General features: G+C 45.2%; 2 protein-coding genes and 1 long non-coding RNA gene across 9 annotated transcripts in view; 1 reads left to right on the top strand and 2 right to left on the bottom strand.

The window, feature by feature from the left end:
• The window catches only part of LRRK1 (leucine rich repeat kinase 1), a 68,341-nt gene extending 56,128 nt beyond the window's left edge, over positions 1-12,213 (bottom strand). For 3 of the 7 annotated variants that reach the window (XR_014885896.1, XR_014885898.1, XR_014885897.1), the window contains exons 1-2: positions 11,677-11,994; positions 9,334-9,539 (exon numbers count right to left, since the gene is read on the bottom strand). Coding sequence is in view for 4 of the 7 variants with exons in the window: in XM_085233970.1 (XP_085090096.1) it covers positions 9,334-9,400 (67 nt within the window). In the remaining 3 variants the exon portion in view is untranslated. Of the gene's footprint in view, positions 1-9,333; positions 9,540-11,371; positions 11,391-11,676; positions 11,995-12,028 lie in introns of those variants that run through there. The other 4 variants (XM_085233970.1, XM_085233969.1, XM_085233972.1 and 1 more) reach the window with 4 other exon arrangements.
• Positions 11,068-25,192, top strand: LOC146543567 (uncharacterized). The gene is made up of 2 exons (XR_014885900.1): positions 11,068-11,356; positions 12,426-25,192. It is a non-coding gene; the product is annotated as an uncharacterized LOC146543567 (long non-coding RNA).
• ALDH1A3 (aldehyde dehydrogenase 1 family member A3) overlaps positions 13,730-25,388 on the bottom strand; it is a 35,096-nt gene continuing 23,437 nt past the window's right edge. Inside the window, exons 9-13 of the mRNA XM_010717554.4 lie at positions 25,043-25,227; positions 20,417-20,581; positions 18,216-18,373; positions 16,968-17,042; positions 13,730-16,405 (exon numbers count right to left, since the gene is read on the bottom strand). Coding sequence (XP_010715856.2) covers positions 16,333-16,405; positions 16,968-17,042; positions 18,216-18,373; positions 20,417-20,581; positions 25,043-25,227 — 656 coding nt within the window. The 3' untranslated portion in view covers positions 13,730-16,332. The remainder of the gene's footprint in view (positions 16,406-16,967; positions 17,043-18,215; positions 18,374-20,416; positions 20,582-25,042; positions 25,228-25,388) is intronic.

Raw genomic sequence — 25,388 nt, 5'->3', positions numbered from 1 at the left:
ACACGCCAGTCTCTCAGGACAAGGAGGGAACCCCACACACACTTTTTCTGCCCATTATATGCGGTTTGTTTTCACCCAAATTCCCACAATTTAAGCTAATTACAGAAATGGCCTTATGCTAAGGTCTGCTTGCCAAGCCAGCAGAAAACATGGTGTATATTGCACAAACATAACCTGCATCTACAACATGGCTTATCACAACGCTCCCTGCTTCCAAAGGAAGCTTACAACCCTACAAAGAACCAGAAATGAACACACAGAAATGCTTCAAATACAACAGTTCAATCCTAAAGGGATCTTTTTCATTACTCCTGCATAATCTGGTGCTATTTTAAAATAGTTTGCATGCCAACACCATGCACGCTAAGTGCTGATCTGCAGTAAATGTTTTCCAGCAAGCACACAGGATTTTGGAAAAGGCACGCTGACAGTTTCAGGTACACAATGCACAGTGACTAATTATCACAGAGCCAATGGAAATTATTTATTTAGAACAACTCTTAACCTGCAAGGAAAAAAAAACCAACCTAACAGTTGCTCATTCAAATCTGAAAGGAAAAAATTAAGTCCTAGGCAGAAAAATACTTTGAGCTGCTGCCTTTTTCAGGGCTCCAGAACTGAGTTATGAACAGACACCTTGGAAAGCTCTGGCAATGTATTTACACAAACACTTCTTCATCATCCAGGGTAACAAGGGGGACAGAAATACCCCAAGAACATCAACACTGAGACAAATGGCTGTGTGAAGAGCTCTGCCAGATGTGAGCAGGTTACTGCATCTGGGCCTGTGCCTCCCAGATCCCCCCATGACTCTGGAAATCATTTGCTTTGTCTAAGAATTTCTGATGGAATGGCTATTTCTGTTTCCCTGATGTAGAAAAGAGGCTATAGAAAGCAAAGAACACGGAACTGAGCTGAACAAGAACACAATGAAATGAAACTGGGGTACGACTGCCAGAGCAAACCCTCCTGCACTGATCAACTCTGCACTAACGTGGTGATGCACCAAAGGGAACCAGGCATTCCCTCATCAGTGAGAACCACGGCTTTGCCCTCTCACCTGAGGACAGATGCCAACCCTCACCAGCTCCAGTGTCCCTTCTAACAGGAGAAGTGCTCAAAGCATTCGTGGCAAAGTGACAACCGCCGTATCGGAAACACAAATGACTCAACCCTAAGTGAAAGTTTCTATTTTCGTCTTCTGGTCCCAGCTGTAGGTTCCAGTCCCACAGCCTGAGTTCTTCCAATGTATGCTTTTGTATGCAAGGCCAGCTATGCCACTCTTCCTTTCCCAACTTTAAACTGAAAGACAGTCATGAAACATGCAGAAGTAGAACTATGCTTTTGGATTTTCTTTGTGTCCATTTTCGGGCATGGCTGGGAAGAGAGGAACATTAAATCACGAAAAGTATCTCCAGCAAGGACACTGCTGTCCAACTACATCAAATAATATAACCTCGAAACCAAACCAGGATTGAATTGCCATTTGCAACTTCACAAAGTACATTTTCACAGATAACTTTGGCTTCTTTTGAAACTTTCATCAGAATGGAAAAATTCCCATGCGTGACTGTTTTCTTGCTTTCAGACAACTCATTTGCTCAATATTCTTCTAAAAAGAACAGTGGTGAGAGAACAATGACGACAGTGGTAGGACGGAGCAAATCACTGCTCCATTCTGACCCCCTGGGTCCCATATGCAAGCCCAATTCACCATCCCTCCATCACAGACAGAGGTCCTGAGCAGCTGCTGTCACCTGCATGGTCTCTTACAGAACCTGGATATTTGAAGATTTTGGAAAGACTGGCCTGAAAGCAGGAAAAAAAAGGAGTAGCAACATTAAAAAGATATATAAAAACACTTTGCACGACTCCAGTTTATCACATTCTAGGAGAATCTGGAAGAGGTAAAGAAGATTAATCAGGGAAACGGTCTGCCTAATTATAAGATTACAAATGAAACGAGCTTGGTTGGTTGAGGATGGAAAATTGAAGGCTGGATAGAGATGGGAGCACTGTTTATAAATACACCCGGAGGGAGACATCAGGGAAGGAGGAGAGCTATTTGTGTGCTGGGTATGAATACATTTCAGCTGCCAATTAGAAGAAAGTATGAGGAGTTGGAGAAACGAGGCTTTGGAACAGTTCTCTAGAAAAAGCAAAAGGAACAGATGAGTAACTCATTGAAAATATGCCTTGCATAAGGTTGAGGAGGGTGACAGCAGGACATGGGCCCTCAGCCCTGCCTGTCCTACAGCCGTGTTCCGAATTCATAGAATCATCACAGAATGGCTTGGGTTGAAAAAGACCACAATGATCATCCAGTTTCAACCCCCTGCTATGTTCAGGGTCACCAACTGCCAGACCAGGCTGCCCAGAGCCACATCCAGCCAGGCCTTGAATGCCTCCAGGGATGGAGAATCCACAACCTCCTTGAGCAATCTGTTCCAGTGCTTCACCACCCCCTGGGTGAAAAACTTCCTCCTTCATGCATGCACAGAACTGAACCCAGCCATCAGACACGGACAGGCGTAACGAAGACTGCTTGGAAGGAACTTGGTAGGAAGGAAGGGTGTTCATTAAAGAAGCTGGTAGATCTGGGGAAATGCAGACACATCTGAGGGAAGAGTCCCTGCAAGATAACTGAGGGGGGAAATACTCCACACCATGAGATCCAAGGTCAGTACATAATTTGTTTTGCTTCTTTAACTGTTATCTAATTAAACACTCCACTCTTTGCTGCCCCCACCTCTCATCATGAAGACAGCAACTCCAGATTAGTTAACTGGAAGTGCAATCATTGCATGGGATATGGCTGGCATCAAGAGAGATGAACAGGCAACAGCAGAGCAAAGGGAAGAGCAGAGCTGGGAAGGACACCAGAGAAATGATATGAATGTGATATTCTGGAAGAGAAAAGAAAGAAAGAAAAAGTGAGAAAGTGAGCCTCTGCTCCAGCTTCTATTGGACTTGCTGTGAGCTTCCATTGGCTTCCATGTGAGCAAGAGCAGATCCTCAGAGTTTTCCAGGAGAAAATATCAAGGAGGGAATATTACTTTAGCAGCTGTGTCTGGAACAGAAGAGAGAGCTTTGATGAAGGGTCTCTGCTGTCGGCCAAAGCAGTGCTGGTTGCGAGTCAGGCTGTATGATGATGTGCTGCCAAAAATTTAACAGGGGCTACCAGAAAAAGCCTTTCCATAGCAAGTGGCAAAACCCCAGAGTGGCAGAAGTGCCTGCATTAGCAGAGAGGGGGGAAAGGGGAAATATTTCCTCCTTGTCTTCCCTCCTGGGAACGTCAGCTCTCATTTCAGTGGAGGACAGCCAAGGATGCTGTGCTCAAATGAAGGCAGCGCTGTGAACCTGCTGCAGCTCACAGCATTTTCAGATGGCTGCTCCTAGGCAGAGAGGGCAAAACCCGGCGAGGATGTTTCATCCCCTTCTCACCAACACATGGGGAACTCAGACCCACGGCATTGGAGAACCTTTCCCAAATGACTTTTATTTAATAGCTTTTGCTCTGTCATTGCGTGACAGATCCCAGGTGCAATGTATTGGAGAACTGCAACCGCGAATACAAGCCAACTTAAGGAGGGATGGGTTTTTTGTTTTGCAAGCTACATCTGAGATCTGAAAAGGGATCCTGTCCATTAGTGTTTAAAAAAATAAATTAAAACGTTCCTGTTTGATGCAAAAATAAAAGCTTTTTCAAAGGCTCTTTGATGTGAAAGATGGAAGACATGCAGGAGGAGGTCTGGTCTTCAGCAATTATCAGCACTCCTTTTGAGTCTTACTCCCTAGATGGGATTTCAGCGTGAAGCAGAGTGTGGCAGCTTTTCAGTGAAGCAGCAATAACCTGCAGTCAAACCACTCCTTGCCCAAGGTGGGAATACAACAGACAACCCACAAACCAACTAAACGCAGGTGGGGCAGTTCCAAAATGCTTTTAAAAGATTGCCTGCTGAGCTCCTCCCGGGTAGCCGTGCCAGCTTTCCAAGCGATATTCTGATCATTAAAACAAGCAGTGATGTAATTTCCACAGCGACCACAAACATACCGAGAATATTTGAGCTAAATTTATCCCGACTTCTCCTTTGAATCACTGCTTCAGTTTGTTCTTTTTCCATGATTTTCAGCTACGCACACGAAAGGAGCAGCGGAGAGAGCGGGACAGAGCTGTCCCAGCAGTGCCTGAAATGCCAGCCTTCATGCTTGCCACATTTGAAGCATTACAGAGGAATTTAAACTACTTTGCAGCTCCCACCAGAGATCCCCTCAGGAGGGCTCTTTGAAAGGGAAAGGTCTTCACGGACACACAGTTATGGCAAAACAGCCAGCACCCAAATGAAAGGGCTCTGCTGTGGTTTGACCTAACCATGCAAAGAAGCAATCGCTGAGCTTACAGACTCTGATCATGGAAGGGAATTAAATATCAGCCTAACTCCTAACATCACTCCTAATCCTAACAGGCTGCCCAGAGAGGCTGTGGATGCTCCATCCCTGGAGGTGTTCAAGGCCAGGTTGGATGGTGCCCTGGGCAGCCTGGTCTAGTATTAAACGTGAAGGCTGGCAGCCCTGCATGCGGTAGGGAGGTGGAGTTTGATGATCCTTAAGGTCCCTTCCAACACAAGCCATTCTATGAGTCCATGATCTCCATTTAAAATGCAGGATGGCAACTAATAAAGGACACAACTCACCTTATACAGCAGACTGAGAGCTTGCTGACATCAAACCCATCCCCTGACGCCCTCATCTACCATGCAAACATTCCCTCTGTCAACTGCCTTCTGCCATGGACAGCCCTGGCAGCCCCGTTACTGATCAGAGAGATGAAAATCAAACAAACAGCAGCCTTAATGCTCTAAGGATTCCTGCAGGTCGGGCCCAGAGCCAGTTGTATCAGCACAGAGACTTAATGGGTTTTAGATAAGGCCCCCAAAGGCTTCAGAGAGGATGAAAAAAAAAAAATAAAATAAAAATCATAGCACTTTCTTTAATGCAAGTATAAAATTACCTGCAGCATCACTGGCAAAACAATAAATCAATTACAGGCCTGGTAAAGACTGAGTTGGTGTGAACACTATCAATTGCTTTTTCCCACTGAAACACAGTACAACAGTTCAGGCCATGACCACAGTGCCAACCTCACCCGACAGCAACTCAGCCACAGATAGGGAGCTCCTGCACACAGGTTCTAAGTGGAGAGGATTTTCTTCCTTATCACCCTATCTTTGCTTTTTTCTTGGTGTTTTGACAGAGCTGTCTTCAGTTCCATGTCAGCGTAACACACAACTGGTAAATTTTAACTGGAAGTTGGAAAAATAAAGCTGTAAAGCAACAGATAAAGCCAAGCATAGCTCAGATAAAGATCAGTGTTCCACTACTGCCTGTAATTCAAGCTGTCCTTCAGGCTGGACTCTGCCCATTTGGCTTCCCAAGGTCTGTGCCACACGCTGGCGTTCCCAGCAGTGCTTTCTTTCTTGCTGCAGCCCTGAAGTTGCAGCAATCACTGGGAGAAACCTGGAGCTGCCACTCCTCAGTGCTCCTTTACACCCCCTCGACTCCAGGCTGGCACAGCATCTGTGAGCACAAGAGCCCATTTCCCAAAGCAAACAGCTTTTTTAGATGCCTCTGATTCAAAATAAGGAACATCTTCTGGGGGATGCTCCTGAAGAACAACATCCAGATGCTGAAAAATCAGTTCAGAGCATCTTAAATTGGGCACCTAATTGTACACATCACTGCATTCACTGCCATTTTGGTGTGACACGTGTCTGTGCTACGGGATGGTAGCAGAGCAGGCTGCACCACACGAGCTTTTGGCTGCAGGCTGCCCTTCTGCATCAGCATTTGGTCCCTTGTGAGATTTCACCACTTCTGTATGAAGTGTGTATTTAAATGTGTTTAAAAATACAAGCCTATTGCCACTTCACCAGCGTACTTCCTATTCCTGCACAGCATTTCCTACTTCTCCTTCTGCAGGGCATTAGTAAGACCAGCTCACATCAATACCTGAGCTATTTTTTGCCCACACACCCTCCCCCTGTTGTTGTGTTTTTTCACTTGTGAAAATACTTTCAATTCACTTTTTGGATTCAAATTAAGTCACAGTTTAACAGGCAGGAAGAAAAACAGGGAGCCCACAGTGCTTGCTGTACAGAAGCTCAAGCAGCCAGCAGGCTTTGCAGGTCTCAATGCTCTGCATGCATCCCAGATATCCTCCTGCTCCTCCTTGCTCCCACACTGCTGCAGCAGACCCAGGTGATGCTGCTAGACCCTGCAAGAAGACATTGTCCCAGGGGGGCAGCCAGTTTCAAACACATCCTAATTCTCTATTACTTAACCTTGAGCTGTCGCCATTCAATCCCTTGTGAAACTTCCCATGTAGAGTTACAGGGTTGGTACAGCAGTGCTTCCTGTCTGAATGGCCCTTCAGCTCTCCCAGCAAAGCTCTTCTCACCAGTTCTGGAGGGCCACTGCACCACCACCAAAGGTCCCTTTTTTCAGACCAAGCACAAAGCCACGTGCCATTTGGGAAGCACTGGCACCACTGTCCCACACTGTAACACAACCCACATTATGATACAGCACCCCTCATCTCCAGATATGGCAGAGAGAAGAGACACCCTCTGCTGTGTCTGAAAGGTAATCCAGTTCCAGCACACAAAACGCACACAAACAACCTGGGACTCTGATGAGGATTCTCAATAAGAGAGAGATGAGCCCTCTAACAAAACTATTCTTGCATTTCAGGAGACAATTATTGCTTTTCTACACCTTCGCTGAACTGTTTCCTACAGACTCATACGAGAATTAAATGTTAGCTGTAAAATTTCTATGGGCTTCTTTTCCTATGGACTTCCTACCAGAACCACGTTATGTCACTTTCACTGTATTACACAGAGCTCTTCAACTCAGTTCAAATAAAGCCACACTGCTTCAGGAGAGCCTGCAGCCACCCCCTACCTCTGCTGGCCTTCACACTTTTTCATTCAGATTACGTGAACAAATCCAGAGAGGGGAAGCTGGGTTTGAAGAGCTCCAAAAAGGGAGCATCACTCCGCGCTGCAGCCACAAGAGGAGCCCAGCAGCATCCTTGAGGCTGCTCAGGTTTGGTTGAGGACCCCAGCTGCTGGTGGGAAGATGGGATGCAAGCTGGGATGCAGGCAGGATCGCTGCTGTAGCCATGTGGAATAGCAGAGGGAGGTGTGGAGGCAGCAAGGTGAGCACACCTTATCATATGTTACATTTGCTTGCTTGAGTCGGTGATGCTGCAGGTTGTGAAGATCTGTCCACACACAGCTGTCAGGGATAAAAAGCCCTAAAGCCTTAAGGCTTTCATATAATCAAGGGACGGGCTGTATATACAACCTGCTTGTATATAGCCACACATTCTGTCTGAAAGCAGACTTGTGGCACAGATGGGGTCCTCAGCATTAAATATCTGTGACCTCATTCCCCTTCCCTGTGGTTCCCACCCGATAACAGCAGGAGGCTGCCTCCAGGTTGATAATAGATGCACGTAAACAATAGATTCAATAGTGAAGCCGAGTGAGTCACTGCATTCCTGCACTCGAGTTGTGTAACAGGATCCAAAGGCAGAACAAGGACCAGCCAGAGGGCCAGCTAGATAATGACAATTATTCTTGGCAGGACTCAAAGAATCCCCAAACAAAAATGACTTTAAACACATACAGTATGTTCACAAAGAGCAAATGGAGCAGGCAGCACAGATCTTCTGCTCTCCTGGGATTGCTCTGCCAGTACTCCAAAACTGCTCATCAAATGAAATAATCCACACACGTCAGAGCAGAAGAGTTATAACGATTCGTGTGCCTCCAGTTCAACCGACTGCATTTACATAACAGAAAGACATAGGACATTTCTCAGAAGAAGAACTGAATTCCCAGAGCAGAAATTCACATATGCCCTTTTCTCATTATTCACTCACACACTGATTTGCTTATTTGCTGTATCTTTAAACAACAAGAAAAACTTGTCAGATCACCACTGCAGAATAAAAGCATTAGCAGCTCTTAACACTTGAAAATTAAAACCCTGCTCATGAAGGATGCTTCACATCACTCAGTGTTCAATTGGAGATATTTCCTCCAGACTGAAATGCAGGTGACAGAAGTCAACTATATTAAAGACAATCAGAAACGTTCCGCTATTGAGTTTACAGAAAGGTGCAGTGCTAATTAACCAAACTAAACAAATTAAGGCTTAAGGAATAAGCAGAATACATACGGAGGAAGGGAAGAGTTCCCAGAGCTCCCTGTGACGCTGGTGAGGAATGTCTTCAAGCAAGAGGAGGAGGACTCTGAATCAAGTATCAGGTCTTGCTTCATCGTTGCTGATAAAACCCAAAATAGGGCTGCAAATACATTAGCTCCTATCGAAGCCTGCTTACTCAGTACAAAGCGTCAAGCACACCTTCATCCCACACGCAGCACGCAGATGCTGCCTCCTAATGAAGCATTTGTTGCAAGGGGGGGGAACACCGTTACACAATGAGCAGAAGGCTGTTCCACAATGCAGAAATAAAACTGGGTTTTGGCTCAGAGAAGGGCAGCAGTGCCTGGGAACTGAGGGTTCCAGTGAGAAAAATAGGCCAAAATTAAAAAAAGAAGAAGAAAAAAAAAAAAAAAAAGTAACAAAAAGGAAACAACCTGAAGCATATGTCCCTTCCTACAGAGACATTTCCACCCACAGATCTATTATATTACATAAACGCAGCTCCCCATCCGCCCCAGCAGTAAATCACTGCAGTCCCTGAAGCTGACAGCAGAACTGGAGCAGCACCCGTTCAGCCTGGGAAGCGATGCTCTGATTTTAGCAGCTCTCCTACCCCGAATACACACTGCCACAGCGTCTGGGAACATATTTGCATTCACACGCTGAAAAAGCACAGATCCTGTAAAACATATTTAGGAGCTGCCGAGACATGATGCACATATTGACTAATCCCACGGGCCTTGGGAGAAAACTTCTCTTCCAAGAAATCTATTCTTACCACACAAACAGCCCAACATCGCTCTCCTTGCAAGTAAAACTCCTTACTCTGAACTGCAGCCTTTCTAATGTGGCTCTAATAATCAAGCCTTTCTAATAAGGCTCAGTGCACTGATTGATCTTTCGTACATCCAACACTCATTGCAATGCGAGTTCTCCGGGAAGCCTGGTCTGGTGGTTGGCGACCCTGCACATAGCAGGGGGGTTGAAAGTAGACGATCACTGTGGTGCTTTTCAACCCAGGCCATTCTATGATTCTGTGACTCTCCCGAAACCTCCCGCTCCCCATCCGTGCAGGAAGAGAAGCGGTCGCCCCATTACCGTCCTGTGGATCCATGTTGCTCTCTCTGGAAACAGCAGATTCCTCCGTCCCCACGCACCAGTACATTCTGGGTCTCAGTGGTGAAGATCCAACAGAGCAAACTTTCTGCAGCACCTCCGACTGAGCGCTGTCAAAGCTGAATGTCAGCTAAATGCAGGGCAGAGCGGCTGCTACCAAACGCCGTCCTGATGGAGCATCGTTTACCCTGGTTGAAAATCAACAGCAAAGCAAATTAATCATTCCGGTATTGATGTTGCAAGAAGTGTATCCCTATACACTCCAACACAGCTGCAAAAATGCTGCTTTGAAGAAACGCACTATGCAAATGTGAACGCAATTATTTTCATAATAGCTTCATTAAGAGTAGCGTGAATTAAGAGGGGAAACCAACAACATCTCCATTACTGCTCCCAGTTTTCCTCCACCAAAGCTGCTGTGCCTTTGGGTGGTGTAGCTCCAAATTCCCCACAAGCTCTGCGAAGGCAGAGGGCTGAAACAATGAAACTCAGCTGGAAAAATCCTAAAGGCAACCTCAGAACCTTTCCCACCCACAACGATTGGAGCTTTGGTGTGAGAATCCCCTACAGAAAGAAGAGGGCTCAGAGAGACACAGCAGCTTCTCTGCCCACTCCTTTTAGAGAAGCCCAGTGCTCTCAAAACAGCTTCTTGAAATGCATCCTGCATGCAGACCAAGCTTAGGAGCTCTGTGCTGGCTGCTGCTGGCTGCACACAGCTCAAGTGTCTCCCATGGCATTTCTGCCTTCTCACCTCTTCCATTCTGCACACCCGTAACGTTTTCTCCCTTTCCATGCCTCTTCCACAGAGATTAAAGACAAGGGCTGACTTTGCAGTCTGTGCCCAGCGTTCCTTCATTTTCTGCTTTCAGTTTCGGTCTGCAAACACTTCTCAGATTCAACACAATGACCTTTTTCACCTCTGATCCCTACTAGATTTTCTCATGCCTGCTGTGCGATGCTGAGGCTTGGACCAGAAGCTCTCATTGAACAAAATACACAAAGCACCTCCTGGTAAGCAGGACCCAGGTGTTTGGATGGCTTCCTGAGCTGGAGATGGGGTCACTGATCCACCACCACCACCCAAAAGCTGCCCTCTCCTTCCTCACTGCATACACAGCACTTTAACCACAAACCAAGTGTTAAAAAAAAATAATCACTGAATGCTTCATCAGCTGTTTCTAGGCAAGTGTTTGAGTTTTAGGTGCACTTACAGCAAAACTCAGCTTCTGATCCCTACTTTCTGTGCCTGGCAGTGGGATGCACAGCTCAGAGCTGGGCAATGGGCGAAGCTACAGGCTGCGGTTTGGCACTTGGGAGCTTCTCAACGGTGGGAAAAATGATTTGGGTGATCACAAGAAAAGGGAGAGGGCTGCACGCAGGCACTTTCACACCCATCCTACAGCTGAACAATTTTGCAGCCCTGACTGTAAATGGACACAGGTGTGCAGACACAGCCCAGCATCATGGCCTCCACACATCAGAGTGCAACTCAGGCACCTGTAAGGGGCTGAGTTCGGAAACTTTCACACGGAGGGGATGAATAGATGTTCTTCACATACAGCAAACAGAAAAGCAATAGCACAATTTCGATCATCGGTTCCCTTTAGCTGCAGCTATGGCAGCAAGCATTGAGCTGTCAGTGCACTGCTCTATTTCCGTATTTCAGGGCCTCTGTGTCTACTAAAAATACCCCCACAATGCTTTTACCTTAAGCAAGATGCACCCAGCTGTAACACGTGCAAATACCACGTCTTAATTTGATGCAGGGAGAGAGAACTCCCGGAAAAACGACGCCGTGCGGGTCCTCTGAGCTTTGCAGAATGCCACACAGGAGAAAGAGCACGAGAACACAGCTGGGGGAGGGCTGCAACCCCATCACATGTATTCCCAACACCTCTCCTGAGTCTCCGCCACCGCGTTTTGGTGAAGCGGATCCCCGCAGGGAACAACCACGGAAAAAAGCTCGGCAGATCGCAAGACGGAGAGCGAGAAGAGGAGGCACCCGGTGCGTACAACTCACCAGGAAGCGGGACCACCGATCCCAGCTAGCAACGCGAGCCCCACGTTGCCCCCAACTCCCGGGCGGGCTGAAGCGGCGCGGGATGACAGCGCGGTGCCGCCCCGCACAGCCCCCGCTCCGCCGCCGCCCCGCGCACACGCAGCGCCCGCCGCCCCCGCTCGCTCCGCAACTTCGCTCCCAACTTTTTTTCTGAAGCTCGTTCCCCGCTTCTCTCCGCATAGAAAAGCCCCCCCCGCTCACACACGCGCGCACACCACTCCACCCGCCCCGCAGCCGGTGTTGCGCTGTGGCACGGGCAGCCGTACCTCCTGCGTCCCGGGGCTGGCGGCTCTCCGCTGCCACCGCCTCCTCCTCCTCCGGCGCCGGCCGGCCGCCTCGCTGTGCTGCGCGGGAGGCGGAGGGAGGAAGAAAGGAAAAGGAGCGGGGCAGCCGCGCGGCGCCTCCTCCGCCACCGGCCCCGGCTGGGCCCGCCCGGGAGCCGCGGTCAGGGCGCGGTCGTAGCCGCGTCTCGCCCGGAACCCCGTCGGCTGCCCGGGACGCCCCTCAGCGCCCTTCCCCGCCGTGGGGCACCGCGGGGCTGCCCCAATGCCGGGCTCGTTCCCCACACCCATCGTTTGGTGTCCGCCCTCTGCCTGGGTTCGCCCTACTCGTGCTTACACCGCTTTAGTTTTGCGCGTTCTTTTTCTTCCTGAAAGACACCGGAGGCGGAGGGGCCGCACCGCCATCTCTCAGCCGTGCGGGTGCTTCGCTGCTCGGATTTGTGCCCGAGGCCCGGCCCAACCCGAGATCTGTTTTCTAAAGGCTGCTCCTCGCCCGGATCCCGGAGTTGCTCCTCTCGGGAAAAACACGGCAGCATCGCCCCCTGCCTCCCGCCGGGCGCCGCAGCCAACGCGGGCGGTGCGCGCATCCCTGCCCACCGCAGCGCCCCGCACCGCCTGGGACCGCACCGGCTTTCACTGCGCGACACTCCGGCTGCATCTTCCTCACCTGACGTACCTCACTAAGGGAAGGCATTTCGGCCTGCCTTTTGTTTATTTATAACGCTCCCTTGCAGGACACGCACAGATCTTTCCCTGGACCAAATCAAGAGATGCGGCTCTTGAGGATGGAAAAACCCATATCCGTGGCTGCTGCCGCCTGAGGTTTGTTCTGCGGTGCTTTTCTCGCTGTGGTTATGGAGACGCAGAGAAGATCTTCACAGGTGCTTTCAAAGTGTGTTCAGATGTCCCTTAATCTGCGTCTGCCTGCAGCCACCTGTTGGACACCCTCTGCACCTTCTATTGTGCCTGCTGTCTTTTATGCTTCACACTCTGGTTCTTATACAGACCCTTCTTACACTTTTTTTTTCCCCTCCACTGTTTGAAAAAAGTATAAAATCTAAAATCACGTTTTTCCCCTTTGTTTTGAAAGAGACCATAACTTCCCCTAGCATGAATTTCTTCGCTCCATCTTTTTTTTCCTTTTCCAAATCTCATTCCACTCTTCCCGGCTTTACTCATAACTCCGTTTGTATCTATTCTCACCTGGTTTAGTGGTTGGTGACCCTTCCTGTGGTAGGGTTGAAACTACGTGATTTTTGAGGTCCTTTTCAACCCAGGCCATTCGAAGAGCGTTAAAAATGATGGTATGTTCCTGCTCTGTCCCCTCTGCTGATAAGGGAAATAAGACAGGAATGTCTCACCATGGGGCAGTCGTACAACAATGGCTGTGTCTCAGAGGGTTTCCGGAAGCCCCATCTGGCAGCATGGGCCGCAGTGCCTTCAGATTTCTCCATCTGGAGGTCCATTTCAGAAGGCATAAAGGATCCATCCCACTTTGCACTGGGAGGAGCTGTGCTTGCCCTTGCCTGCTGCAGGTCTCCTCCCCTCTCCGCTTACTGCAAGTGGCACAGCTTTCAAGAGACTGCTCAGAGGGTAAGCTAACAGCCACTCAACCCAGCTTTTATTCGTAAAGCTGACCACATTGAGCACTTGCTTTCCCCTGCCTTTTTTAGAGCACACAATTCTTCACCAATTGCAGAAGTGAATCCAAGTTGTGAATCCTTCACAGTTCCCCAATGCGATACAGAACCCCCACGTACACACAAGCAGACACTCCACGTTCAGCCCTGCTGCATGGAAGGGGCACCTGGAAATCACATCTTGTGAGCCCAGTGCACACTTCTGTATGGGGAATACTGCTTCTGTATGGGGAAACAGACACCAGGCTGTTCTAGGAAGAACCTCCTGCAACCAACAGCACGGTGCCATTCTGTTCCACAAACGTGAAGCCTTAACCCCTTCCAGTGTACAGGCAATAGAATTTTCCCACTCCCCCTTCTTACTTTGAGCCATATCAATATGCAGCATGCAGAAACTATTTCACAAAGTTAAACATTTATTAGGAACAAGAACTATTACAAAAAGATACCCATAGTCTAAATATATACAAGAAGTTTAAACATAACATTTTCATGTACCCTTGGTTATAAAAATACATTAGATTAACTGTATCCTAATTTATAAATATAGTTTTGTTTTTTTTTTTCCTTTTTTTATAAAGTAGTATTTCATGAGAGCCTTACTGTGCAATGAAAGAATATATACCCTCTAAGGGGTTGTTTTAAAGTTAGTGTCTAGTGTAATATAATTTAGAAAATTCAGTGTGTAGAGTCAAACCCTGATTTATACAATAAGAGATACACTGACTTAAAAAACTTGATATGGGAAAAAAAGAAGTTGAAATATATATTATACATATAAAGCCAAAATATTAGGATTGTAAGAACTTCAAATGATTTCAGTATTGATCACTGTTAATCAAAAGTGAATACAGAGATACATCAGGATAACCAGCCTTTTACTGTTTGCCTTACCTCCATCCTGCCTGACTGCAGCCCCAGTAAATCATCTGGTAGGCAAAAGTAAAACGTTTGTCTGAGAAGACATTTGAGCTTTAAGTGTATTACAAAAATAGAAGCTTATTTACAATGTTCCCATTTGGCCTTTTGTGGGGTAAGGGAGGACGCTTCCTTTGCTGGATGGGGAGATTTTCCCATCTCACACCACCATGGGAGGACAGGCACTTAGATGAACACAGCTGTTGGAGGTATGTCGTTTAAGTAATTAAGCAGTGTTGAAGTGCAAACTAATAAGGAAGTTTAGGCTCATGCAAACTTTTTCCTTTACTTACCATCACCCACCTTCCTTCCTCCTTCTGAAAAACATCCACTCATGCAATTGAACTCGTTACTGACAGCTACCTCTCTGATCACAGAAGTTACTGGTTAAGATCTCGCTTGTATCACAGAACAGAAGTTAGACCTTCATTTCTGCTTCTAGCCCTGACATCCAGAAAAACTCCAAGCAAGTCTTCACCAGTGCTCCATGGAGAACTGCCCATGTTCCATAAGGAGCCTGCATCGCTTTGCTTTCAGAGGATGAGCCTAGCAAGATCAGATGAACTTCCTAACCAGCTGACACCACTAACTCCTGCTTACTTGCAGCTCCTGTAGACGTGGAGCTTCTCATATGTTTGTAAGTGGTTCTGCAGTACAGAATCAGGAAAGTAATGAAGCCAGGAACTGAGGACAGCAGGTGGCTTTTCACTAACCTTGTAGGCATCTGGGCATGCAAAGAAATGACTGCAGGAGATTCTAAGGCACGAACTTGGTGTGACAGCCGCTCCATGGATGCTATTCATGGAAATGCATGCTTACACAGCTGTAAGCCATTGACAATTCATGGCAGTTTATTCCTCAGTGAAGGAACAGCTACAAGATAACAACACTTATTACAAAGTGCTGACACATTTAAGTCCAGCCATAGCTCATTCCAGGCTAACTCATTTGTACACCTACATGCTTAGCATTCAGTATGGGCTTAGGAGCACCTGCCTTTTTATACTGTACTTCCAGAAATCCATTTTAAGCTACATTCACAAGGGATAAAGAAGCAGTGAGAAGAACTCATAAGTTTTATTCTCACAATGATAGCTCTGGCTCAAAAAATGAAGAGATGTTCAGACAGTTACAGCAAAAGAGAGAGGAGGACAGCCTCTTGCAGCTCTCCTGCTCCCTCTCAGAAAGAGTGGCATGGGGTATTTTCCATGGGGTATCTACCATGCTACATGTTTAGAAATCAACTTTGTATCATCACGGTAAGTACAGTGCAAAATCCTCTTGCAAAAAGTGCTATAGTGAAGGTATGAGATACAATTGTGACTCAGTGGGAGCCAGAAGAGCTAGCAAGTCTGTAACTTGCATTTACAGCATGTATGATGTGTGCACACCAAAACATCAGCCTCAAAGGACACTTTAAAGTCTAGCTCTGTCAGGTGACATGCTGGCCCCAAAGGAGTCCTTTAAGTAACTCCCATCAATTTCATTCAGGGCTAGAATATCACCAGCATGGAAGATGCATGTATAATTAGAGAGACCAAGATAGCTCTTTCAAAAAACCATTTCTTTACAGATCCTTCCATGAAAGCTTGCACTCCCATCTAAAACTCCAGCTGCAGTCTTCACACAAACTCCATCAATGTCAGTTGTATTAGCCTCATCACACAAGTCCATTTATACCAAGTGAAACCCAAGTGCATCTGAAGAAGTTTAACAGTCAACTAATTGCTAATGGTACCAGAAGTCTCTTTAACATGCCAATGATGTTCAGGTCCTTTAGGGGTACAGTTTGTAAGCAGATGTCCTGCTAACACTGTGACTGAGGAGTATTTTAGACACAGGTAGCAGACGAGCGTTAAGACAGGGACTTGTACAGCACAAGTGTGTGCTATGCTGCCAGTAGGGTCAGTTAAATCAGTTTTCAGAGAGCCAGTTGACAAAATGGAGTCCAGCAGATTCAGTGATTCTAGAGGAATAAAGTTAGGCGTTTCCATTTTCTTTCCTACCCCTCCCCTCCCACTTGCTCTGAACACGTCCCCAGTGTGTCACATTCAGAATGTCAGCATTTTCAGGCCTCCTGTTTTCATGGACTCTTCTGGGACAGTTTAATGGTGACTGTTTTCACTTCAGTATATTCTGCCAAAGCATATTCACCACTGGAAAAGAAGAGAGAGAAAGGGACAAATAATTGTGTGCACTTCCTTAAGAGGTTTCTGCACAAGTGCATCACAGACACAGATCAACAGCTGCTGTAGATACTGCTGTAGGCCACTAAAATCAGATGTGAATTTGCACAAGATATTTTGGCTCACGGGGTCTATTGATCATGGCATACATTCACATACATACAATTACACTGTCACAGAAGAAGCTCTGAATGCTTCTGGCCAACTCACAAGATGATATTTTATGACTCTCAGTGAAAACTGAATGCTATTCTGATAAGTCATAGAAGAAATAACCAGACTAGTAAGCAAAATGGCTTTCAAGTGGAATTGACTGTCTTTAAGATTTTACAAAGCAGGTGAAGGTAATCCTGAAGGCACTGCTCGTGCCCCCATAGCTGTGCTTTTAATCCATGCTGTATTGGCCTAACAAGAACCTGCACAGCATGCTGTAAGCATAAGTTTACAAGAAAATTCAACAATATTATCACCAAGTCACAATAATTACTGCATTCACAATTCACAAATAAACAAAATACTGAGCAAAACTTACAGTTCTCTGCCATTTCCTGACATTTTAAAGCCACCAAAAGGAGCCTGTGCATACAGAGCATTGTAACAGTTGATCCTACAATGAAAACAGCAGTTGTAAAAAGACAACACCAAGGAGAAGCAAGGTGATGACAACAGCAATGTTATTAAAAATACTGTCAGTTTTCTTTTTATACAGTTTGTTTACTTGAGAAATCAGATTTTAGCAATAAAATCTTATTTTGCTACAGAAACAGAAGACTTTTGAGTGGTGCTCCAAGTCTGCCTCATGTCTCAACTTTCTAGCCTCTAATGGCTCAGACATTCATGCCTAAGCTGGATTTTATGCTTGTTTAGAGTTGTGCTTAAAGGTAACTGAAAGCCCAGCCTAGCTCCTAATTTAATTCCAACATGGTGTTGGAACTAGATGATCTTTAAGCTTCCTTCCTACCCAAGCCATTCTGTGATTCTAAAATAAACACATTTACTGCAAAAGCTGTCTAAATGCTCACCACCCACTTCCAGGTACAGAGAAAAAGTTAGCCTGCATTAGACACTTGTGCTGTAGTAAAACAGAAATTCTTCCACCCAGTTCTAATAGGCACTGGGTAGAAAGAGCTAATGCAGATACTTCCTCAGCAACTCAGTGAGATGAAATGACTGAAGAGAACCAGGTATGCTTTGGTGCTGTAGGACTGCACCTCCATGTATGTACAGCACATGTATCCTTCAAAGCTTTAGCAAAGGGTTGCTAGTTAGGGCAGTATGGTTAGGTTGTGGTTGGACTCAATGATCTTTAAGGTCTTTTCCAACCTGAGCAATTTATGATTCTATGATCTCGTATTTTTATGTATTTTTCAAAGAGGTAGATTCTTCTGGCACAAATTTCTGAAATCATTCCTCTGTGTGCATAAAATTAGACACCAGATCACATTCCTGTCTTTATTGGGAAAAGAAACAAACAACAAATCAGTATTCCATCTTTTTTTAATCGTACCTGGTGGAACTTGGTAAAACCCCTTCATTTTCTGAATTACCCAGAAGTGAAGAACTACAGTGACTGAATTAACAAATACACTATTTCATGCCAGAACATCTGGTCCTCACCACTTTAGTCTGATAAATGGACATTGCTTTTGAGCAAAATATCAAGAATTAAAGAGACTCATGAATGTGACCTCCAGCACTTACACAGGTTTCCAAATTATACAGCCCTCCTCATTCCCAGCAAACAAAACACCAGGTTAAACTCACATTCTATCCTGCTTACCAGACAGTTCCCGACTGCAAAGCAGAAGCTAATGTTAATGCTCTGTCCAGATTCTTTGTGAACACTGCAGCTGTGAGTCCATACTCGGTATTGTTGGCTCTTCTTATGACCTCTTCTATACTCTTGAACTTCATAATAGGCTGAACTGGCCCAAAAATCTGCACATCAATTAAATATTAGTATAAGAAAGCCTTTTCTACTCATGGTAATTTTGAAGCAATCAGAAGCTCTGTTTGGATAATATAATTGAAACGTTATATACATTTCATAGCCTTCAAGAATTCACTAGAAGACTCTCAAAAACTACTAATTAAACTGAATTAAAATACAGTGATGTGCTGTGGTGGTTAATAAATGCTGAAAGCCACAACTAACGGATGAGCTACAAAAATCAAAATAAGCAGAGTTAGATCTGGACAAGTTTCAGAAAGTCAAAAAGCAATTAGTGTATTCCAAGCGTTGCAAGTTTTCTTTAACTTCCCTTTTGCCAGTGTATGCAGTTAATTTGCATGCAGTGCATTTCTGAAGGATGTGCCTGACCAGAAACTTGGCATCACAAGTTGTCAGTATAAAAGCTGCCAGCACACACTAACTTCCCATTTCTGGGATGGAGTCCTCCATCAAGCACAGTCCAGGTAGGCACCACTCTGGCTGGCATAGCCTTGCAATACAATGATCCTTCACCAAAGGTGAGAGAAAGTCTCACTTGTGCCAGCCTGAGGGCCAGTCCAGGAATGTGCCTGGCCTTTAGGCACATACAAGTGTTCCTAAGTCTTTTTTTCCTTTTGGAAGATCCAGGTGTTGAACTGTTTCTAGGTAAGGTGTGGAACCTTTTTCCTAGGTAAAAAAAAACATGTATTTGCAACTAAACCACATATGAATGAAACTGGATAAGCCTCATGAATCACAGCTTGGGATTTGGAGTCAGTTCATTACAAAAAAGGCTTGTCATGGGATTTTCAGCTTTTCTTTCCATCTATTTTTAGAATGTAACTCATGCCCAGACTGACTGATATCTTCCCCAGGTTCCTTGGAGGGCCAGTTGGACTTTAGCATCAACTTATTTTCCACTGGGGAACATGATGAAAAGTAAATTAACTAAATTTCAAAGGAATATCACAGGATTTAATTATGTGCAGCTTGTTCAGTTTTTCTGTATATGAATAATGGAAGGCAGACTGTTAGATCTGCATTTTGCTGGCTTCAACCATATTTTCAAATTGGAAAAAAATAGTCAGTCTCAGGGGATTTCACCATGGGAAGTGAATCTGAGATTATTTCAGATGCTAACATTAATTGAAAAATGGTTTTCAGTGGCAGTGTAGCAGGGTCCTTCCTTCCCTCCTCACCAGCTGCACATCCTGGAGTTCTTGTTCCACTTTCCTACTATAAAGCAGCTCCTTTTTACTAAGCCGTGGAGCAAGAACACCCACTGTACTCTCCTCTGTCATTTGGGATCAGCCTGTAACAGTGCTGAGCAATTTCAAGTCCATTCAGCAGGAGGTGCAGATGAGCACTCAGCACAGTCTGTACAGAGCAGCAGAGTCTGTCTTCAGGAAACCTTTCCAACTATGGGGCAAAGACAACACAGAATTGCTCCAGCGTAGCACCATCTCAGTTATTATCACTGAGCTTTAAAATCATGGATTCTGTCAGAAACCACTAACACCACTATTCATAGCAGCTGTATCTGGGTGTATAATATTTGCTTATATTCTGTGTTACATCAAGTGGTCTGGAAATGAGATCTGAAAGCTTTAGGGCAATGTTACCCACCACGGATTTGTTATTGCACAGTGAGTACACTCACAAGGCTATTGTTTTCCTTTGGGGAAACGCAATAAAATGAAGAAAAGCAGCAATGCATTGGAAATGGCTGGCAAACAGACACCCCATTAATAGTGCAGAAAGACAAAACGCTGCTAAAATACTTTGACAGTCCTTTTGCCTGTGCTGCTCTTTTCCTCCTCTCACAACCCCACCCTCAGCCCTGTGCTACCCCAGATAGAAGCTCACCTTGCAGATACTCTATTAACGGAATATAGATTTTGCTGTTTTTAGGATACTCTATTAGGTCATATGTGAGATTTCTATTCTCTTTCAGGTTTTCACTTCAAACTGTGTCCATACATCTTTTCTACAGCCATCTTCCCCTTCACAGGAGAATATACACTTAAAGGTTCAAATGACTTGTACTGTACCTCTTCTTTGGCAATACGCATGTTGTCAGTGACCTCTGAAAACACAGTGGGTTTTATAAACAGGCCTCTGTCTTCAATGGCAAGACCACCACACTCCAGCTTTGCACCTTCTTTCTTCCCACTTTCTATCAGCTCCAGGATCTTATCAAACTGTTTTTGGTCAATCTGTCAAACATAAAAAGAAAGCAGGCAGTAGTGACTTCTTTATTACTGTGCCAATTCTTCATTATCCACTGCATGAAAAGATCCCTACTACTGGGGTGACTTTGTGTAGTGCAATTCCACTGCATTCTGTTTTTAAAAATAGAATCATCTTTCAAGGACCTCAAAGACCAGTAGCACCACAGCATCTTCTGGTTCTCTGAACTGGCAGGAGACATCACTTCACAGAGGTCATGTGCTGGAAAGATGTGCAGAACCCCACAGCACTTCTGACCAGTACGTGCTCAGCATGCAACATCGCACTGGAGGTATAGAATCACAGAATAGTATAGTCAGGTTTCAAACAAATGGATGTGGCTATGCAAAGATGCATAATTAAGCAATGCTACGCCTTATTACAGCAGGCTGCAGATGGTAAAATACTCATGAAGATGTTAAAAAACCATAAAACTAACACAAAAACCAACAAATCCATGGCGGTTAATTAAATACAAGACTCTGCCACTGGCTTATGGTTGCCTGGCAGCCTGTGAGGTTATTCTGAATGCCAGTTATCACCAAATGCTTGTATTGGTTCAGTGCTCCTCCCTAGACATCTGTTTTAATTTTGCAGGGCCAGTTGCCAGTTGGGACTGTTTACATGGAGCATTTCACATTTGACTCCTTCAGATTACAGACTATATCCTGTCCCTTGTTAATCCTGGCCACACGCAATCCAAGTTTTCATGCTTTTAGACAAATATCAAAGCTTCAGGAGGGTGTCCTTGGGGCACTTCTGGTACGTTGAAAACAGAGAACAGTACACCTCCTGTCACACAGATGTGCATATCACATGCACTGTGGACTGCTTGTACTGAGTGCCCATGTTCTCTCAGGTGTTAAGATGCTACCCAAGAAAACACTTGATGCATGCCACTGCATGAGGAAATTTGTGCCCTCGTGTAGGACACAGGGTGTCACAGTCAGTTTGGCAGGTGTCATGCATATTGTCTATTTGTCCTGTTGCTTAGCAGCCAAATGTAAATAATTTGAAAATATCTGCAACTGCTTTCCATCCTGGCACGTCTGTGATCCAGACCAATCCAGTTCATCCACTTCACATCACAGAAAACAAAACAAGGATATTTACACAGCTGTAACTTGTTGCAAGGCAAACTATAGTTAGATTAAAAGACACTGGGGAAAGAAAACATTTGTAAAAATGACATGCAAGGGTGGAACTGTTTGTCATTGTAACTAGAGCTTGCAAAGCTTGTTTAAATTCTGTCCCATACTCTACTATTATTTATGGTTTCAGGATTGCCTTCTATTAAAAACACATGATCTGATAGAGCAATTCTATTTTTTGTCCAACTCGTTCAAAAGAAAAGACTTTTAAAGATTACCATAATGCTGAAAACCCCCAAATCTTCAAGTCTTGTTTCACTCAAGCCAGAACTGTGAGAAGCAGATTCTCTTTTCCCAAACCCAGTCTTTGTAATCCTACAGAATAACCCCACAACTGTGTTCAATAGACTGACTGACCCATGCCCTTTCCACCTGCATGTTCTACTTTCATGCTTTAATTCTAATATACACAAATGTCTATGGTCTAAGAAAAGAATTCACTGTCTTAAAATTCATGCAATAGGGCTTGGGCTGAATAATTTCTGGCTAGCAAGTGCCACACAGAAGTTTGAGTGTCTATTTTCTTCCTGTAGACCATGCTTCACAGACTCAGCATTTGAGGCTTTACAGCAGCAAAGCTAGTCTAGCCTCATTCCAACTTAATCCCTGCTCTAGTCCACTAGGACCTTAGTCTTATATGATGTGCTCTGCTGTTCAGTTTTGTAAATGCCCTGGTTAACTAACTTGTCATCTGTGCAGATTTACTTTATTATTTCCTATAACATAGTTCACAGGAATCCAGAATTAAAAAGTGCCCTTGGTCTGTTACTTGAGGTTGGCACCTTACTCAAACAGTCCTGATCACCCCCCAGGTTTCTTATGGTGTCCTTTGAATCTCAGCCAGCCCACGCAGTCAGACACACATGAGTTTTGGAGAAGTCACATCAGAAGCATGCCTCATTTCTATTTAAGTTTAATACTGTTTAAATTTGATCAGAGAAGCGCAGTTTATAACAGCATAATCCAACACTGCAGCTGACACAGTATTTTCCCCACACCCATGCCACCAGCATCCATGCCAGTACAGTAATCCACATCAGGGAACTGATCTGAGTAAAGTGTTTCTTCCCCACTTCCAAAAAGCCTGGTTCAAACCTGAATCAGCCAGTTCCTCAAACTAGCTTATAAGCACAGTACAATATAGGAAGGAGCAGCTGCAAACAGCACCAATTCTCCAGGATAGCTTGCATCAACTTTAAGTTCTCGGATACTACTGCCTATCACCCTGACTGCCCTGTGCCAGGCTGTCCCAGCAGCTCCTTAGAAATATGCTCAGCCACAGTGTGGTTTGCTTTCACAGAACACTAATTCAACACTGAGACTGCAGAGGATCTCCTGTTGCACACAATCTGAACTCTGCCTCAAAATTCCTGGTTCTGTTGTCTGGCTAAAAGCACCTGGAGCTGGTGAAGGATCAAAAGGACCACGGGCTACCAACACCACAGGCTACCAACACCACAGCCTAAGGTCAGGCTTCAACTCCTCCACCTAGTTAGCATCTAAGCCAGTGATCATCCCAGAAAGAGGTCTATACAGCAGCCTCTGCATGGTTTTGGTAACACTGCATAAGTTGACCTGTAGAAGGAGAGTAAAACAATGACCTGGACCTGAGGCAGCTGAGCCCTAAGGTAGGGAGATGAAAAGAAAGATGAAGAAAGATGTTTTCTTCCCTTCTCCATCAGTTTAAAATAATCCCCATCCTCCCAGCACAGCAGGTTACTGCATGTACAGAGAAGTCTGGAAACTTTACAGTTCAACAGTAGTTTGTGGGTAGGTGTGAATCTCTGCTGCTTTCAGAAATATTTTAAGCCCTTGTGATAGTGTATTATTTTTCTTCTGCTTGAACTTCTGCATGTTGCATCATAAAGGGGAGAGCAACCATATCTGCAGAGGAAGTGGTTGTTTCTTTGCACCAGAGCCACATGAAAGCTTTGAGTTTAACAGTTTCCTTCCACTTTCACAACACTTCCCCGTCTTGGTCTTGAGAACTGCACACAGAAAATTTCAAGTGTGTGCATATGGGATGATATCTCTGCTAGCTACAAGGGCAATAGGTAAGCTAGAAGGAGGAGAGGATATATGGACCATATTTTACAACCAGAATCTCTGTACTTACTGCTACCCTTAGTTATAGCTTTGTATATAGCAGTGACAGCAGTGTCGTGCTCTGCCAGCCTGGCAAGCACCAAGGGCATAGATGAACTGAAATAAGCAGCCAATAACTGCTACCAAAAGCTGGGTAAGTCTTAGGATGATGATGTATAAATCTAACAAGCATAAAAAGCTGAGAGCTCTTACAGGAAGTTGAGAGCATGCTGGAACTGTTTGAGGATCAGCTCATCTCTCCCAAAGCAAGATCCAACATGGGATTATTTTCGCAAGAGTGCTAAGCAATTTGAAATCTCTTTCTAGGCCAGTTACAGGGAAAGATGCAGCCCCATCACAGCCTAGAGATGTACATCATTTTATTCCCCTTTCAAGAGGACACACATTTAAGTTCTCCCATGCATGGATCATGTGTGAATGGGCATAGAGATCCAGGCAAGGGGAGGCAAATGTCCCCACAGTCATCCCTTCTCTGAGGGATCCCACACAGCATCAAAGAAGAATATCTGTGTCATACTACAAGCAGGAGGCCTGGGCTATAGCTTTCTGGGATTCTCCCTTTATTTTTGGAAGCAAACAGTGGCCCTGCAGAACATCTGACTCAAGGATCATCCTCCTCCAGAGTTCTTGACTTCAGCTTGGATTGCCTTGGAAGGAAGAAATAAGATGAAGGCTCTGGCAGCACTGACAAAACTGTTTGCAACATCAGCTTGGCATGGTTCTTTCTGCTAATTCAGCTGAAACTTCTCCAAAGGATCAGAAGCAAGGCAGAGGAGGAGATGGAAAGTGGGGACTCAGGAGTCTCTGGGTTTTAACTACTTGTCATCACCAGCATAGCCAAACACAGCCAAGTAGCTGAAATGGTTGTTTCTGCAGCTGCACCCATCTGTGTAGCACTGTTCCTCACTGCAACGTGCTTTGGATTACTGTACCAGGGAGGCAACCCCTTCCATAATACTGGATAAGAAGTGAATTAAATACATTTGTGTTTAAAAAATTACAACATAACATAACATTTCAACGGTTTTGATTGATTGATATTTAAAATAGAGAGAAAAATAAAGCCACAATACATTACTCACCCTTACAAGCTTCTGCTAGGACCATATTTCGCGTGAATAATGTTTTCAGAAGGAAAATTAAACAAAAACAACCAAAAAACCAAACAGCTGCTTTCAGGCACACAGTTACCTGGGGCCCTTGCTCAGTTCTGGCATCAAAGGGGTCTCCAACAAGTCTCTTCTTGGCATACTCCACACTGCGCTTGACAAACTCCGGATATATCTGCTCTTCCACAAACACTCGTGAGGCAGCTGTGCAGCACTGCCCTTGATTGAAGAACACACCTTGATGGGCACATTCCACTGCCAGGTCCACTGCAACGCAGCCCAGGAGGGAAAAGCGTTACCACACACACAGCTTCAGCCTTTCAATGTTTTCAGACTCGCCTTTCATTCCATTTCTCTTTTGAAACACTTCTTAAAAAATGCTGACAATGATCCACACCCACTCACAGGGGCTCACACTGCCCTTAAAC

The sequence above is a fragment of the Meleagris gallopavo genome, chromosome 12 (genome assembly GCF_905368555.1).
Source record: "Meleagris gallopavo chromosome 12, MGAL_WU_HG_1.1, whole genome shotgun sequence".
Taxonomy (NCBI): domain Eukaryota; kingdom Metazoa; phylum Chordata; class Aves; order Galliformes; family Phasianidae; genus Meleagris; species Meleagris gallopavo.
This window is presented reverse-complemented; position numbering and strand designations above follow the sequence as displayed.